The sequence below is a fragment of the Drosophila virilis genome, chromosome 3 (assembly GCF_030788295.1).
Source record: "Drosophila virilis strain 15010-1051.87 chromosome 3, Dvir_AGI_RSII-ME, whole genome shotgun sequence".
NCBI lineage: Eukaryota > Metazoa > Arthropoda > Insecta > Diptera > Drosophilidae > Drosophila > Drosophila virilis.
Window position 1 is genome coordinate 5,174,109 of NC_091545.1, and position 13,796 is coordinate 5,187,904.

The 13,796-nt window shown below is 39.7% G+C and overlaps 2 protein-coding genes across 5 annotated transcripts in view; both read left to right on the forward strand.

Moving 5' to 3' along the window:
• Positions 1-8,174, forward strand: part of Hipk (Homeodomain interacting protein kinase) — a 48,888-nt gene extending 40,714 nt beyond the window's left edge. The window contains exons 1-10 of one of the 4 annotated variants that reach the window (XM_070207957.1): positions 1,301-1,408; positions 1,676-1,992; positions 2,065-2,385; positions 2,474-3,225; positions 3,303-3,887; positions 3,959-4,185; positions 4,636-5,050; positions 5,534-5,622; positions 6,199-7,220; positions 7,901-8,174. In XM_070207957.1, coding sequence (XP_070064058.1) covers positions 1,372-1,408; positions 1,676-1,992; positions 2,065-2,385; positions 2,474-3,225; positions 3,303-3,887; positions 3,959-4,185; positions 4,636-5,050; positions 5,534-5,622; positions 6,199-7,220; positions 7,901-8,044 — 3,909 coding nt within the window. In that variant the 5' untranslated portion in view covers positions 1,301-1,371 and the 3' untranslated portion in view covers positions 8,045-8,174. Of the gene's footprint in view, positions 1-349; positions 473-1,300; positions 1,409-1,675; positions 1,993-2,064; positions 2,386-2,473; positions 3,226-3,302; positions 3,888-3,958; positions 4,186-4,635; positions 5,209-5,533; positions 5,623-6,198; positions 7,221-7,900 lie in introns of those variants that run through there. The other 3 variants (XM_032434637.2, XM_032434638.2, XM_002046441.4) reach the window with 3 other exon arrangements.
• On the forward strand, positions 8,110-12,284 carry LOC138911049 (ELMO domain-containing protein C-like). The gene is made up of 2 exons (XM_070207964.1): positions 8,110-8,243; positions 8,367-12,284. Exon 2 carries the CDS (start codon positions 8,374-8,376, stop codon positions 8,659-8,661), a length of 288 nt encoding a protein of 95 aa, XP_070064065.1. The 5' UTR covers positions 8,110-8,243; positions 8,367-8,373; the 3' UTR covers positions 8,662-12,284.
• The last annotated feature ends 1,512 nt before the right edge of the window (positions 12,285-13,796 follow it).

The window sequence follows — 13,796 nt, forward strand, 5'->3', positions numbered from 1 at the left end:
TTTATGTATGTATGTATATGCACACAAACAATATATGTGTACATGCATAGATTAATATACGCAAAAACTCATACATACACTCATACATCCATGCATATAATTGTAATCTTTTTGTAACACTTATCTAGCTATTGCCAGTTCCTCATGCTCCTATGTGAAAGTATTCACAAATTCCGATACTTTACGCCATATATCTGCTTTAGGCTCAATCAGAGTTGGCTGAGCCTCATCTACTCTGTTGAATTTGTGTTTACCGCTTGTGTATACCTCCATAAGTATACCCAAGTATGCCTAGATTTAGCAATTCAGTCGTCTCATAACGGGTTTTTTTACACTAAACAAAGTTAGCGCATTCTCAAATTTATATATATGTATATATATTCGTATATATATGTATATATATAGCGTTCGTACCTGTATAAAAACATGATGACTCTCGGATATCTACAACAATGGTCCATCATCTGCGTCGGTAAATATTCAATGTATATCTATATGCATATATATATATATATTTATATAAAAATATATATGTATGTGTATATGTCAGCTTCCTTATTGCAAATGCATTGTGTGTTGTTTTTGTTGTTGCTATTGATGTTATTATTGTAAATGTGCCTGTTCACGTGTTGTTCGCTTCGTTATACCCATTCACATAGTGAAAGAGGGTATATTGGCTTTGTGCTATGCCCATTTGTTTCAACGCTTCGTTCTCGAAAAAGCGCACAAAAGCTAGAGACTTGCAATTGGGTATATGTAGTCATGTATATGTATGCATCAGAGCTTGAAATATTTGATGAAACTAGTGCATCTTTGGAAGAATATAATTTCCTTTTTTGATACTCCCCCATTTTCGTAAATTGATTTTGAGACTTGGTTCTTTGGCCATAACTCGAGGACTATACGAGCTCCAGACAACAAATTTGGTATTCAGCTTTTTCTAAAGTATTTACACATAAAAATATATAACTTCTTGGATAACTCTCCATATTACCCGAGGTCGGGCGCGTATTACGCAGTCGTTTGCACCCGATTGAAATACTCGGAACTTGTTTTAATTATAATTATTGTGACTTGTCAGCCATTTGCGACTGTTTTGAATTGGCCAAAATGCGCGTTGCGATTTGTTGTTGTTGTTGTTGTTGTTGTTGTCAGCGCTTTCTTTGTCAGGGGCGTTGACAAGACGCCGCTGAGACATATATGTGCATATATATTTATATATATATAGATCTATATCTAGATCTGATGCATCAGCGACATTTGCCGATTCCGCGAGCTGCTTTCGGTCGCATTGTAAAATTGCCTGAGCTGTTGCACGGTTGCGCAGCCTTAGGAGAATTTTTTAACTAGTCAAGAAATTTGAACAACAAAATGTTAGCCTCAGTTATACGGCGTTTGCTAAAAAGAGGTGACTAGAAAAATAAAAAAAATAAAATAAATAAAGAAATGAAAAAACATAAATAAAAAAGAAAAAAAAAATAAATTAAAAAAAAAAATAAATTGAATATAAATAAAAGTTATAAAAATAAATATAACAAAAATTTGTAAAATATTTAATAAAAAAATATATTAACAAATATAAATTAAAAGAATAAAGTATAAATAAAATAAATAAGTATATAATCATAGAAATCTTAAACTAACATTTTGTCTCTTCTCATTGTTGCCTTTGCAGATTGCGATTGCGGCTGCGTGGACTCGTACAACGGCGGCAGCGTTGAGTTGCGGCACGGCCAGGTACAGGCAGCGGCAGCAGTGGCAGCAGCAGCAGCGGCAGCCTCCGCTCAGAGCTTTGTGATCAGCAGCAGCAGCAGCAGCAGCCACAACAGCAACAGCATCAGCCTCAGCCTCAAGACGGCGCACGCAAAGGTTGCCACATCGGGGGGGCATGCCAATACGCAGCCCCCCAGCAAACGTTCCAGCAGCGGCGCCGACGGCGACTATCAGCTGGTGCAGCACGAGGTGCTCTATTCGCTCTCCGCCGAATATGAGGTAAATACTTGTGTACTCATCATTTAACCCAAACCGGACTGAACCCCCCTTTTCTGGCTCTCTCTTTTGCAGGTTCTGGAGTTTTTGGGCCGCGGCACCTTTGGTCAGGTGGTCAAGTGCTGGAAACGCGGCACCTCCGAAATTGTTGCCATTAAGATTTTGAAAAATCATCCCTCCTATGCACGCCAGGGTCAGATTGAGGTCTCGATACTCTCGCGGCTCAGTCAGGAGAATGCGGATGAGTTCAATTTTGTGCGCGCCTTCGAGTGCTTTCAGCACAAGAATCACACCTGCCTGGTCTTTGAGATGCTCGAGCAGAATCTCTATGATTTTCTCAAGCAAAACAAATTTTCACCGCTGCCGCTCAAGTACATACGTCCCATACTGGAGCAGGTGAGTCTCGATGGAGAGAGGAGTAAGCAATTAATTAAAATTCTTTAATAATTCCCTCTCTCTCTCTTTTTCTCTCTCTCTCTTTCAGGTGCTGACTGCCCTGTTGAAGCTGAAGCAACTGGGGCTGATTCACGCCGATCTGAAGCCGGAGAACATAATGCTTGTGGATCCGGTGCGTCAGCCGTATCGCGTCAAGGTAATCGATTTTGGCAGCGCCTCGCATGTGAGCAAAACTGTTTGCAATACGTATCTGCAATCGCGCTATTATCGCGCACCCGAGATCATATTGGGTTTGCCGTTCTGTGAGGCCATCGATATGTGGTCGCTGGGCTGTGTTGTGGCCGAGCTCTTTCTGGGCTGGCCCCTGTATCCGGGCAGCTCGGAGTTCGATCAGATACGCTATATATCACAGACACAGGGTCTGCCCACAGAGCATATGCTGAATAGCGCCTCGAAGACATCGAAATTCTTTTATCGTGACGTCGACTCGACGTATCCATTTTGGCGCCTTAAGACCACCGAAGAGCATGAGGCGGAAACGAACACCAAGAGCAAGGAGGCACGCAAATATATCTTCAATTGTCTGGATGATATTGGCCAGGTGAATGTGCCCACGGATTTGGAGGGTGGCCAATTGTTGGCCGAGAAAACGGATCGTCGTGAATTCATAGATCTACTGAAGCGCATGCTGACCATAGATCAGGAGCGACGTTTGACACCAACCGAGGCACTGAATCACAGCTTCACGAGGCTCACCCACCTGGTCGACTATGTCTATTGCAACAATGTGAAGGCCTCTGTCCAAATGATGGAGGTCTGTCGTCGCGGCGATTTCCATACGTGAGTAGAGACAACTGCCAGCTTGAAAGGGTTTATCTATTATACATAATACTCTGTATGTTTTTTTCTTGACGCAGCGTACAACCAGCTCCCACGCTGGTCACCAATTTCGTGCCCAGCAGCACCGAGAACATGACCTTTACGATCAACAATCAGCTGACCAGTCAGGTGCAGCGCCTCGTGCGCGATGGTCGTCCTTTGGCCTACGAGGGTCTCTATCAAATCTACGGCGGACGCAATGTGGCACGGCAGTATCCACAGGCGCGCACCGACACGTTCCAGCATCAGCTGGTCTCCAACATACTCTGTCCGCCCTCGTATCAGGCCATGCCCAGTCCCACCAAGCATGTGGTGGCCACAATGCAGCCGCCGTTGCAGGTGCCGCCCCAGCAATATGTCAATGTGCCGGTGCCCGTGTCCATGGTGGAGCCCAGCTCGGGTCAGCGTATGCTGCTCACCAATCGGGTCCAGGCAAGTGGCGTTGCCTGGCCGCAAACCGGACGTCAGATGGCATTGGTGCCATCCTGGCCGCAACAGGCGCCCGCACATTCGCTAATCGTTGACTCGACGCCGCTGTTCAATGTGGAGGAGATTTATCCCAAGCATCATCTCAATTTGCCGCGCAACGATCTCAAGAAGGAGTCGCCGGCTCATCATCTAGCGTGCGTATCCCAGCTCTACATTTAAACAAACTCTATCAAACACTAAGCCTCTACTCTACTCTACTCTACAGCAAGGGCAACTCTTATCGCGTGCCGCGTCACGAGAAGAAGGAACACCAGCAGCTGTCGCCTGTCAAGAAGCGTGTCAAGGAGAGCTCACCGCCGCATCAGCAGCGCTATCAGCGCGCCGCCCATGTCTCGCCGCAGTATCACGCCCATCACAATTGCAACTACGGAGGCGGCTATGGATCTGGCGCCGCTGGAGCCGTTGTGGCCAGCTCTGCCTCATCGGCCAGCAGTGAGTGTCTACTTATAGCTCGTAATATCCTTGCAGCGGGCGATGTGTGACCCAAAGCAGGCAACGGGGGATCTATTGTGTATAGATATGTTTGATCAGCATGAGCAGACGAGTAGATGCAGTCAAGTCTGTCTGTTTATCAGTCCAACTTGGTCTTATCGAATCTATCATAGAGTAATAGAAACAACCTGTTTAGTAGATAGCTTCTATAGGAACAATCAACCAAAAGGCAGCTTTTGTAAAATGAACTTTTATTTAACATAAACAATATGATAATCTTTTATAAAAAGAATTCTTGATTTTTTGCAAATCTTAATTTGACTGAGTGTTCACAGTGAGAAGGCATAGAGAATTAGGCTCACTTGTAGATAACTTTATTGCCTGCAAGGATATTTACTTTATTACGCTACTTGGCATTCAACTAATATATTATGTACCTTCCTATTCTAGATATTGTCAATGCCAGTGGCAGCAGCTCGTCGAGTTCGCATCATCATGCGCCCGTGGCTCATGCGCCGCACGGCAGCAGCAGCAGCAACAGCGCCTACAACACCGCTGGCCATCACATTGTCATCAACAATTGCAGTGGTGGAAGCGGCGGCGGCAGCTCCGCTGTGGGCTATCATGCCAGCGGTGGCAGCAGCAGCAGCCAGCCGCCGTTGCATGCGCATCAGCCGCAGCACGTCAAGCAGCCGACAATTACCATACATGACACGCCATCGCCGACTGCGGTTGTGGGCGATGTGATTACCATTTCGGACAGCGAGGATGAGGGCGGCGATCTACCGCCAAACAGCGCCACAGTCGCGCCCATCAAGCAGCGCGCGCACGCCCAATCGCAGACCAGCAGCAGCCTAATGCAGCAGCAGCAGCAGCAACACCAACATCAACAGCAGCAACATCAGCAGCAACAGCAGCAGCAGCAACAACAGCAGCAGCACTCGGCGAGCAATTCGAGCAGCAATCTGCATTGCCGCAGCAGCGGACAGCCGTTGCATGTGCAACATCAGGCCGTTAATTATGGTAATGCACACAGTTCCAACAACAACAACAGCTCCGCGAATGCCACCAGCAGCGGCAGCAGCAGCAGCAGCAGCAGTCAACGTTTGGTCAGCAAATGTAACAGCCAGCTGGGCGGCAGTAGCGGAGCTAGTCATCATAGCCATCATAGTCACCATAGTCACCACAACAACAACAACAACAGCAGCAACCATCAACAACAGCAGCAACATCACGGCGGCAGCAACGGCAACGGCAACAGTAGCTCTAGCAGTAGCAGTAATATTAACAGTAGCAGTAACAGTCAGCAGTTGCCGCCGCCGCCGTTGCCGCTGCCCCATCATAGTAGCAGTAGCAGTAGCAGTAGCAGTAACAGTAGCAATAATCATCATCATCATCATCATCAACAACAACAACAACAACATGCAGCCTCGCTGGGCGGAAGCGGAAGTGGAAATGGAAATGGCAATGGAAATGGCTTTGCTGCAGCTGTCCTAGACAACAACTGTGCGCTGCAGGCAACACAGCAACAGCAGCAGCAGCAACAACAGCAACAACAACAGCAGCAGCAGCAGCAACAACAGCAGCAGCAACTACAACAGCAGCAGCAGCAGCAGACCTGCTTTCAGCCTAGCTCCCACAACAACAGTCATCACAACACCACTTCCAATTCTGCTTCCACTTCCAACCAACAACAACCACCACCACCACAACCATTATCACAACCCACCCATCACCATAACCATCATAGTCTACAGCTTAATCCCGCACCCGTATCCATAAATAGCACACAATTTGGCAACAGCTCCGCCTCCTCATCCGCCTCCATATCCACATCCACCTCTGGCCTTTGCCTTAATCAGCATAATGTACCCTTACCCATACCCGTTCCTTTAGCTGTGCCCGCCTCCGTTTCCTCCGCCCTTGCCTCGACCACGTCTCAGTCGCATCTCAGTCGTCATAAGTCAACGCAACAACAACACGTCCATCTAGTAATTCCATGCGTTACCGTAGGTGATCACGATCCGGAGGATGCGCGACGACGTCATCATGCCGCCGCAGCCGCCGCCCTGGCCGTGCCCAGTCCCAAGCATCATCATCACCAGCAGCAGCCGCAGCAGCAGCAGCAACAACAACATCATCATCACCAGCAGGTGCAGGTGCAGCCGGCACAGCAGACGCCGCACTATCAGCCACAGCCGCCGCCGCCGCAAGCCCAAGCGCAGCACCAGCCACAGCAGCAGCAGCAGCCCAGCATCAAATACGAGCCGGGGCAATCGCAGAAGAAGCGCATTCTGGCCATGGCCCAAAGCGAGTGCAACTATCAGCCGCAGCCGCAGGTGCAGATACAGGTGCAACAGCAGCAGGCACCGCCGCCGCCCGTTACCAGTCTGCCGCATATTCCAACCAAACAGGAGCCGCCAGAATTCTACTCGGACTACGCGCCACAGCAGCAGCAACAGCCGCCACAGCAACAGCTGCAACTGGAGACCAAGCGCAGCTCCTGGGCAGCCGGCTCCAGTGGCGCAGCTATGCCGCTGGCACATCCGAAGCGCGAAGCGCCCTCCGTTGCGCCCGTCAGCTATGTGACGCCCACTGTGGCTCCGCCGCTGGCCCACTCGAAGAGCAGCTCGAGCAGCTCCTCGTCGATAAGCGCCGCGGCCGCCGCAGCGGCTGCAGCTGCTGCTGCTGCCGCCAGTGTCGGTCCGCCGTCGTGGGGCGCACCGCAGGTCTATCGCCAGCCATCGCAGCCGCCACCAACATCGGCAGCTGCTGCTGCTGGCCAGCCGCCAGCTGGGCCACCGCATCATCATCATGGCAGCCACAGTCATCATCATCATCACCAGGCGGGCACGCCGCTGGGCGGCTCACCCTCATCGACGGCCGCTGCGGCCATGTTGCAGACGGACATTTACGCACAGGGCGACATGTATCGACGTCCCACGGTCTACGTATCCCAGGCCGCGCCCACATACGCCTATGCGAATCGCACGGTGGTTGCGCCACCGCCAGCACACAACAGTTCCAGTCGACAGGTGGGTGAAGAAATTAAAAAATTGCTCATTACATTCAATATGCTTTTTAATTTGTTTGTTAAGTGCCTTTAATTACCTACGAATTTATATTTAATTACAATTTATATTTAGTAAAAATTGAAAGTAATTCAAATGTAATTAATGTAGTTTTTTCAACATTGTTGACAATCTTTAAATCCATTCAATTTGCCAATTCCTTGTCCTTAAGTAACTACATACAAAATATTTAATTACTCCCAATATATATTTAATTACTAAAGAATGAAAAGTAATTAAAAAGGATTTAATGTAGTTTTTTTAAATACATCAATTATTGATATTTAATTACTCATAAGATTTCCAGTAATTAAATTGGTTTTTATTTACTTAAAAATGGCAAGTAATTAATACTTACTAAATATTTAATTACTTATAATTAGATATAACATTCCATTTTAAATACGTAAGTAATTAAAAGTATTTAACATTTTTTTAATTTAAAATTTCTTATCAATAGATTAATTTCTTTTATTATTATATTACACTCAAGTTAAATCTCAGATTATTCATTAATAATTAATTATTTAACCAGTGTATAAATTTATATTTATATTCAAGTACTTTATACACCTTGAAAAGATCTTACTCCGATTATTTTTATTGTTGATCCAATTGAAATTTGTTCTCGTTCGCACTCTCAGGTCATACCATCCCATCCGTTGCCGGCTCACATACAGATCCCGACACAGTACAGCCAATTTGGACCATTGAGTCCCGCCCAGGTAGCTGCCAGCAAACATGCAGCGCACTTTGCGCCCACCAACATATGGTATGGAGCTGAGTAGCTTGCAGGGTGAACGAACGAGGGTTGACGAGGATCCCGGATCCCAGAGGCCACCATTGACCAGAACACAGCAACAACTACAACACAGTCTCTCCCATCCCCAAAAAAAAAAAAACAAAAACAAAAAACAACCATCATCACCACTCTCCACATAGCCCAGAACTTGATAACATGATTGATTGATTGATTGATGCTCTCGAGTGAGTCGAAAATGCCAGATTTATGGCCATACAAAGTGTGGCCCATTTGAACTGGTTTTATGTGCTAGCTAACAAGAGAACGGCTTAACTAATCATATGCTTCTTATACTTGCGCTACTTTAGATCTTATATGGCCTCGGCTGATGGCGACGACGCCGACGATGACGACGACAACAGCAGCAGCTGCAACGGCAACACGGAGGAGCAGCAGTTGCAACAGTTGCAGTTGACGCAATGCTGGTGGTTTATGCTGCTCATGCAGCAGAGCATCATACAGCACAACAGCAACACGTTGCACGAAACAACAGCTGCAACAACCACAACAACAACAACAACAACAACAACAACTAGAACTACAACAACTACAACAACAACAGCCAACACAAGTGTTGCACGCAGCAGTCGCCGCAAACGTTAAAAAAAAAAGAAAACAAAAGAAACACCTGTCCGCACCAAACCCGCCCACCAGTTACAGTTGTTTGTTTTTCATATTCTGCTTTTATTTTAATTTCACCAACATTTTGAAGATTGTCGATTGTTCCGTAATTCCATGGCGAATTATGATTAAATAATTAATTAATTTTTTTTTCTGTTTTAAATAAAAATGTCAAGCATTTTCTACACGCAGTTTGGAGTGTAAAGTGCATAGTTTAAACACACACACACACATGTAATTAACACACACACACATACAGACTTTGTAAACTGTAAAGAAAAACAAGCGTAAACATTTTCCAAAGCGAAAATTGTTAGCCTCATTTTCTCTTTAAAAAAACAAAAAACTAAAGCGTTTCACTATGTGTGTTGTATATTTTTTATTAGAACTTCTAAGTAATACACTGCATATGTATATGTATATGCATATGTATATATATATACATGTGCCTAAGTACATAACACTACGATAAATATGTATTCTATATATTATGATACGTCTAAGAACCACATGCATACATATATATGTAAAACTACAACTAAAACTAAACCTAATCTAAATCTAAATATTATAAATACTATTACACAAAAAAAAAGAAAAACACACACTCACACACAAGCATGAAACTAATGCAACATTATAAAATTTAATGCAAAAATAATGTTTCTGTGCGTTCAGAAAACAAAAGCAACAACAAAAATACTTAGTGCAAAAAGGCATAGTAACATTTTTTAGACTCTTTTTAGCAAGTACCTCAAAATATTTAATTAAAACGCAACACCAACACGAAGCAGCAGCAGCAGCAACAACAACAAAAACAACAACAACAAAGCAAAAGCAAAACAAAACATATATTGATGCGAAAATTGCCTTTTACAACAACAAAACAAACGAATATGCAAAAGTAATAACAAAATATTGTAAACAAAGCAAAAACAAAACAAAAAGAAAAAACAACTTTAGTGAGATAATCATAAAACTACAAAATGATATATGATACCGCAAAAACCTTACTAGCAATCAAAGCATACATATATATATATATATACGTACATATATATATATATATATATATATATATATATATATATATATATATAACAATATTGTAGGTAAACCTAGCGATAACCGAAATAACTGATAACTGAACATGCGATATATTCTAGCTAATATAAACATAGACATACGGTTTTTTTTTTTATAAATATTATTATGTTTTTAACCAACACTCACACACACACATAAAATACACTCTCATAGAACTTAAAAAGGTTAAGCCGACCCACAAATAGATATACGTATAGCTGGGGCTTTGTACAAAACAAAAGAAAAAAGAGAAGGAACATAACAAATTAGATGCATTGTATTTAGCAATTACTTGAAAAATATATATAAATAATGGATTTTAAAAATTGAGATCAGGTAACAGGTCAGTGTTGGAAAACACCAAGCAAAAGCTTGCTTAGATACACACACACACACACACCCAGAACTCTGCTCTTTTAATTTGTGTAGCCCACTTTTTGATATTTCAAACTTGTTTCTAAAAGTTCGATTGTTTTGTTCGTGCTTCGATCGAGAACCCAAACCCAACTAATAAGAATGTTTACTAAAGTACAAAACGGCAAGCAATCTAGCTATAATAATTGAACACTGATAAAACATCTTTTAAATATGTTTCTAATTTCTAATTTAGTTTTATTCGTATTCGTGTATGTCTATTATTTTAAATTCGAACTCACTTTTAATATGTTTAACGCAGAGATTTGGTTTCTTGTCTTTAGTGTTAGTGTATAAAAAATGAACACCATTTTGTTTTTGGATTGTTTCAAGAGTACTTTATGCTATATACATGTATACTCTCATATATATATGCTATACAGACAATTATGATACTATCTACCTATGCGCATATATAAAGTTCTTGTTAATTAGGTTTCTTACAAGTATTTTGTAGTTAGTCGTAACTTTGTCGCTATTTGTATACCCCCTTATTTTTTTTGTAACAACTAAGTTGTGGGCACTTCCTATTATGATACTAAAAGATATATATATATATATATATCATAGAAATCCCAACACACATTTTTCAACGTAGCCAGTTTTCAATGGTTTACAGCGAATCGCGTTTTATTATTAAAAATTAATTAAATTTTAATTATCGAAATTATGATTATACGCATGAATATATATCTATATATATATATATATATGATAATTAATCAGCTGTGCACGAAATAATTGTAACGAAACAACAACAAATTTAAATATACATACATATATATTTATATATATATTGCAATCTGCAACAAGAAATGCAGATACACAGATCTATTTGAAAGTCTAGCATATAATTATTGTGATGTAGTTTTTAAAATCGATGCAAATACAAATTGATGCAACAACAACAACAACAACAAAATGCGTGTCGTCGGAAATTTTGTCCTTGTCGTAATTAGCCAGTAACGAAATTAACAAATACAAATTACAAATTACTTATTAATTGATTATGCATAATCCATACGGGCATACATATATATATATCTATATATAAATACATATATTATGAATATTAAATAATACAAATTAATGTTAACTATTTAGTACGCAAAACAAAACAAATGACTAAGCAAAAAGGCAACAATATAAAATATATATATATATATATATATATATATATATATATATATATTTAATTTGTATTCTGTACTTTTTTTAATTTAAAAAAATTCCTTTTGTCGACAAAATAATATCAACTTTTTTGTGTAGAAAACTAATGGAACGTTTGATTAGCAGCTGTAGGCGTTAAATAAGAGAACGTTAGTGTTGTGACTATATACGATAAATCGTGCATACATACATATATATATACGCTATCCGATAACTAGGAGATCTAGCTGATAGTCGATGCTCCGATGTTTGGCACACATATATATCTCTATATATATATACTATTTTGTGCATAAAAAACAACAACAACAACGGCAACAAGAAATGTTAGTTAGTCAAAAGCAGCTGCTGCATGTGGCATGCCTCATGCGTGGCACGTGTTAGCCAGCTTTTCATTTCTTGTGTTTTTTTTTTCAATTTTTCATTGTTGGTTTTCTTGGAAAATGCGCGAGATGAAAGCGTTTAATTTAGCCTAGCGGCATTATAGATGTGTTTTTATAGAAATTTTATGGACCATAAATGAAAAGCAAATATCTTTAACAAAAAAACCAAGAACAACAACAAATTAAATAAAAGTCTTAAATGTAAGCGTTTTGATGTAAAAGCAATTCGTGCTTGCAAATTTGTCGTTCATTTAAATGTTTTTTTTTAAACTCTTTTGCCCACTTTCTTCTCAATATACGCATATGAACATAAAGTATATACACTATTATAATTAATTAACAATTATATCGTAACTGATAAAAGATAATAAACTTTTTCAATTTCTACTCAATGTTTTTTAGAGAAGCAACAAGCTAAAAAATCAAGAACGCTTTAAATGTAACAAAAACGAAACGTTAATAGACTTAAAATGTGAAAATACCATAAATATTAAATGAATAACAATTTATGAATAACACTCACTAAATGCAAAAAAAAAAAAAAAATACACAGACATAGACCTACATATACATATATAGTTTGTATTTAAGCGCAGAGAGTACATTTTTAAAATAAACAATGTTTTAACTGTGTAGCCTTAAAATCAATTTACAAATCAACTTTAAATACTATACGACGTATGTACTATATACATATATATATATATATATATATATATATATATATATATATATCTAAACTAAAAATATGATGACATGCGAATCGATTTCGATGTTCAACAACTACGTACAATATTTCTATGTACTTCAAAATATGTCTAAATATATTATTGATTTGCCTTTCATTTTGTATAATTCTCTTTAAATTTTACTTTTTCAATTGTATTTTAATCACACACACACACACACACACATGCACACGCATAACTTTTTATATTGTATACCATATTAAAACATAGCCACAATCCCACAACTTACTATTATCATAAATGTTTATAATATTTACATTTATTTCGTAAATGCAAAAACATAAATACATGCATATATTATTATCGAAAGCATATTTATTGTTTACGTTTTTATTTATTGTATCATTTGTTTCATTTTATTGATTTTCTTAGCAACTAGTTAAAATGAGATTGAAACTCAACAAGCTAATCAAAAGTTTAAACAAAATCAAGAAGAAAAAGAACAACAACAAATACAACATATATCCCACCAAATTAATTTTAACAATTAAATAGCTATAAAACGTAAATCAAGCGAACAAAGGGACAATTTAATAAACTAATTAACATAATAATATCGAAATATTGTGCAATATAATATAAAACAATTAGCATTTGCTTTAGTTTATGTTTAGCTCATTCAGTTATTGACCGATCGAGGCTATAGCTGCAACTATATATATATATATACGATATATATATATATATAGATAATCACTTTAGTTTAGTTCACGTATCGAATCAGGTTTCTGTAGTTGCCAATAGATTGTTAATTATTTCACACACACACACACACGCACACTCCTATGTCACATACATATGTGCATGTATGTAGCTAAGTTGTTTGACCAATTCAAAAGACGAACAATTGATGAGCTTTTATAAATAATTTGTCGCTTTGGAATATGTGTTTCATACGCAAGTTATGTGCATTTATCAACTAAAGCAAACGAATAACCAATAATAATTTATTAAGTCTAGTACATGCCACATTCGAGTACGTCTAGTTAGTGTTTAAGCCAAACACACACACACACACACACATAATTGAGAAAATTACAAACCAAGTAACCGAACCATACGAACAACATTTGATGGATCTATGAAAAAATTTGGTCGTATATGAATTTGAATATGGATCGAAAACGTTTTTTAGAAACAATTGATGCTGACAAACAAGATTGATAAGAACCCGTCCATAATTAGATTTTGTTCTTAAACAACAAAAATAAATTGTAGAAGAAGAAGAAGCAGAAGAAAATAAACAGCAAATCAACATATAGACGAATACGCATCGGCTCTATATAGCTATTAGATATAGTTGTCGGCGTTCGAA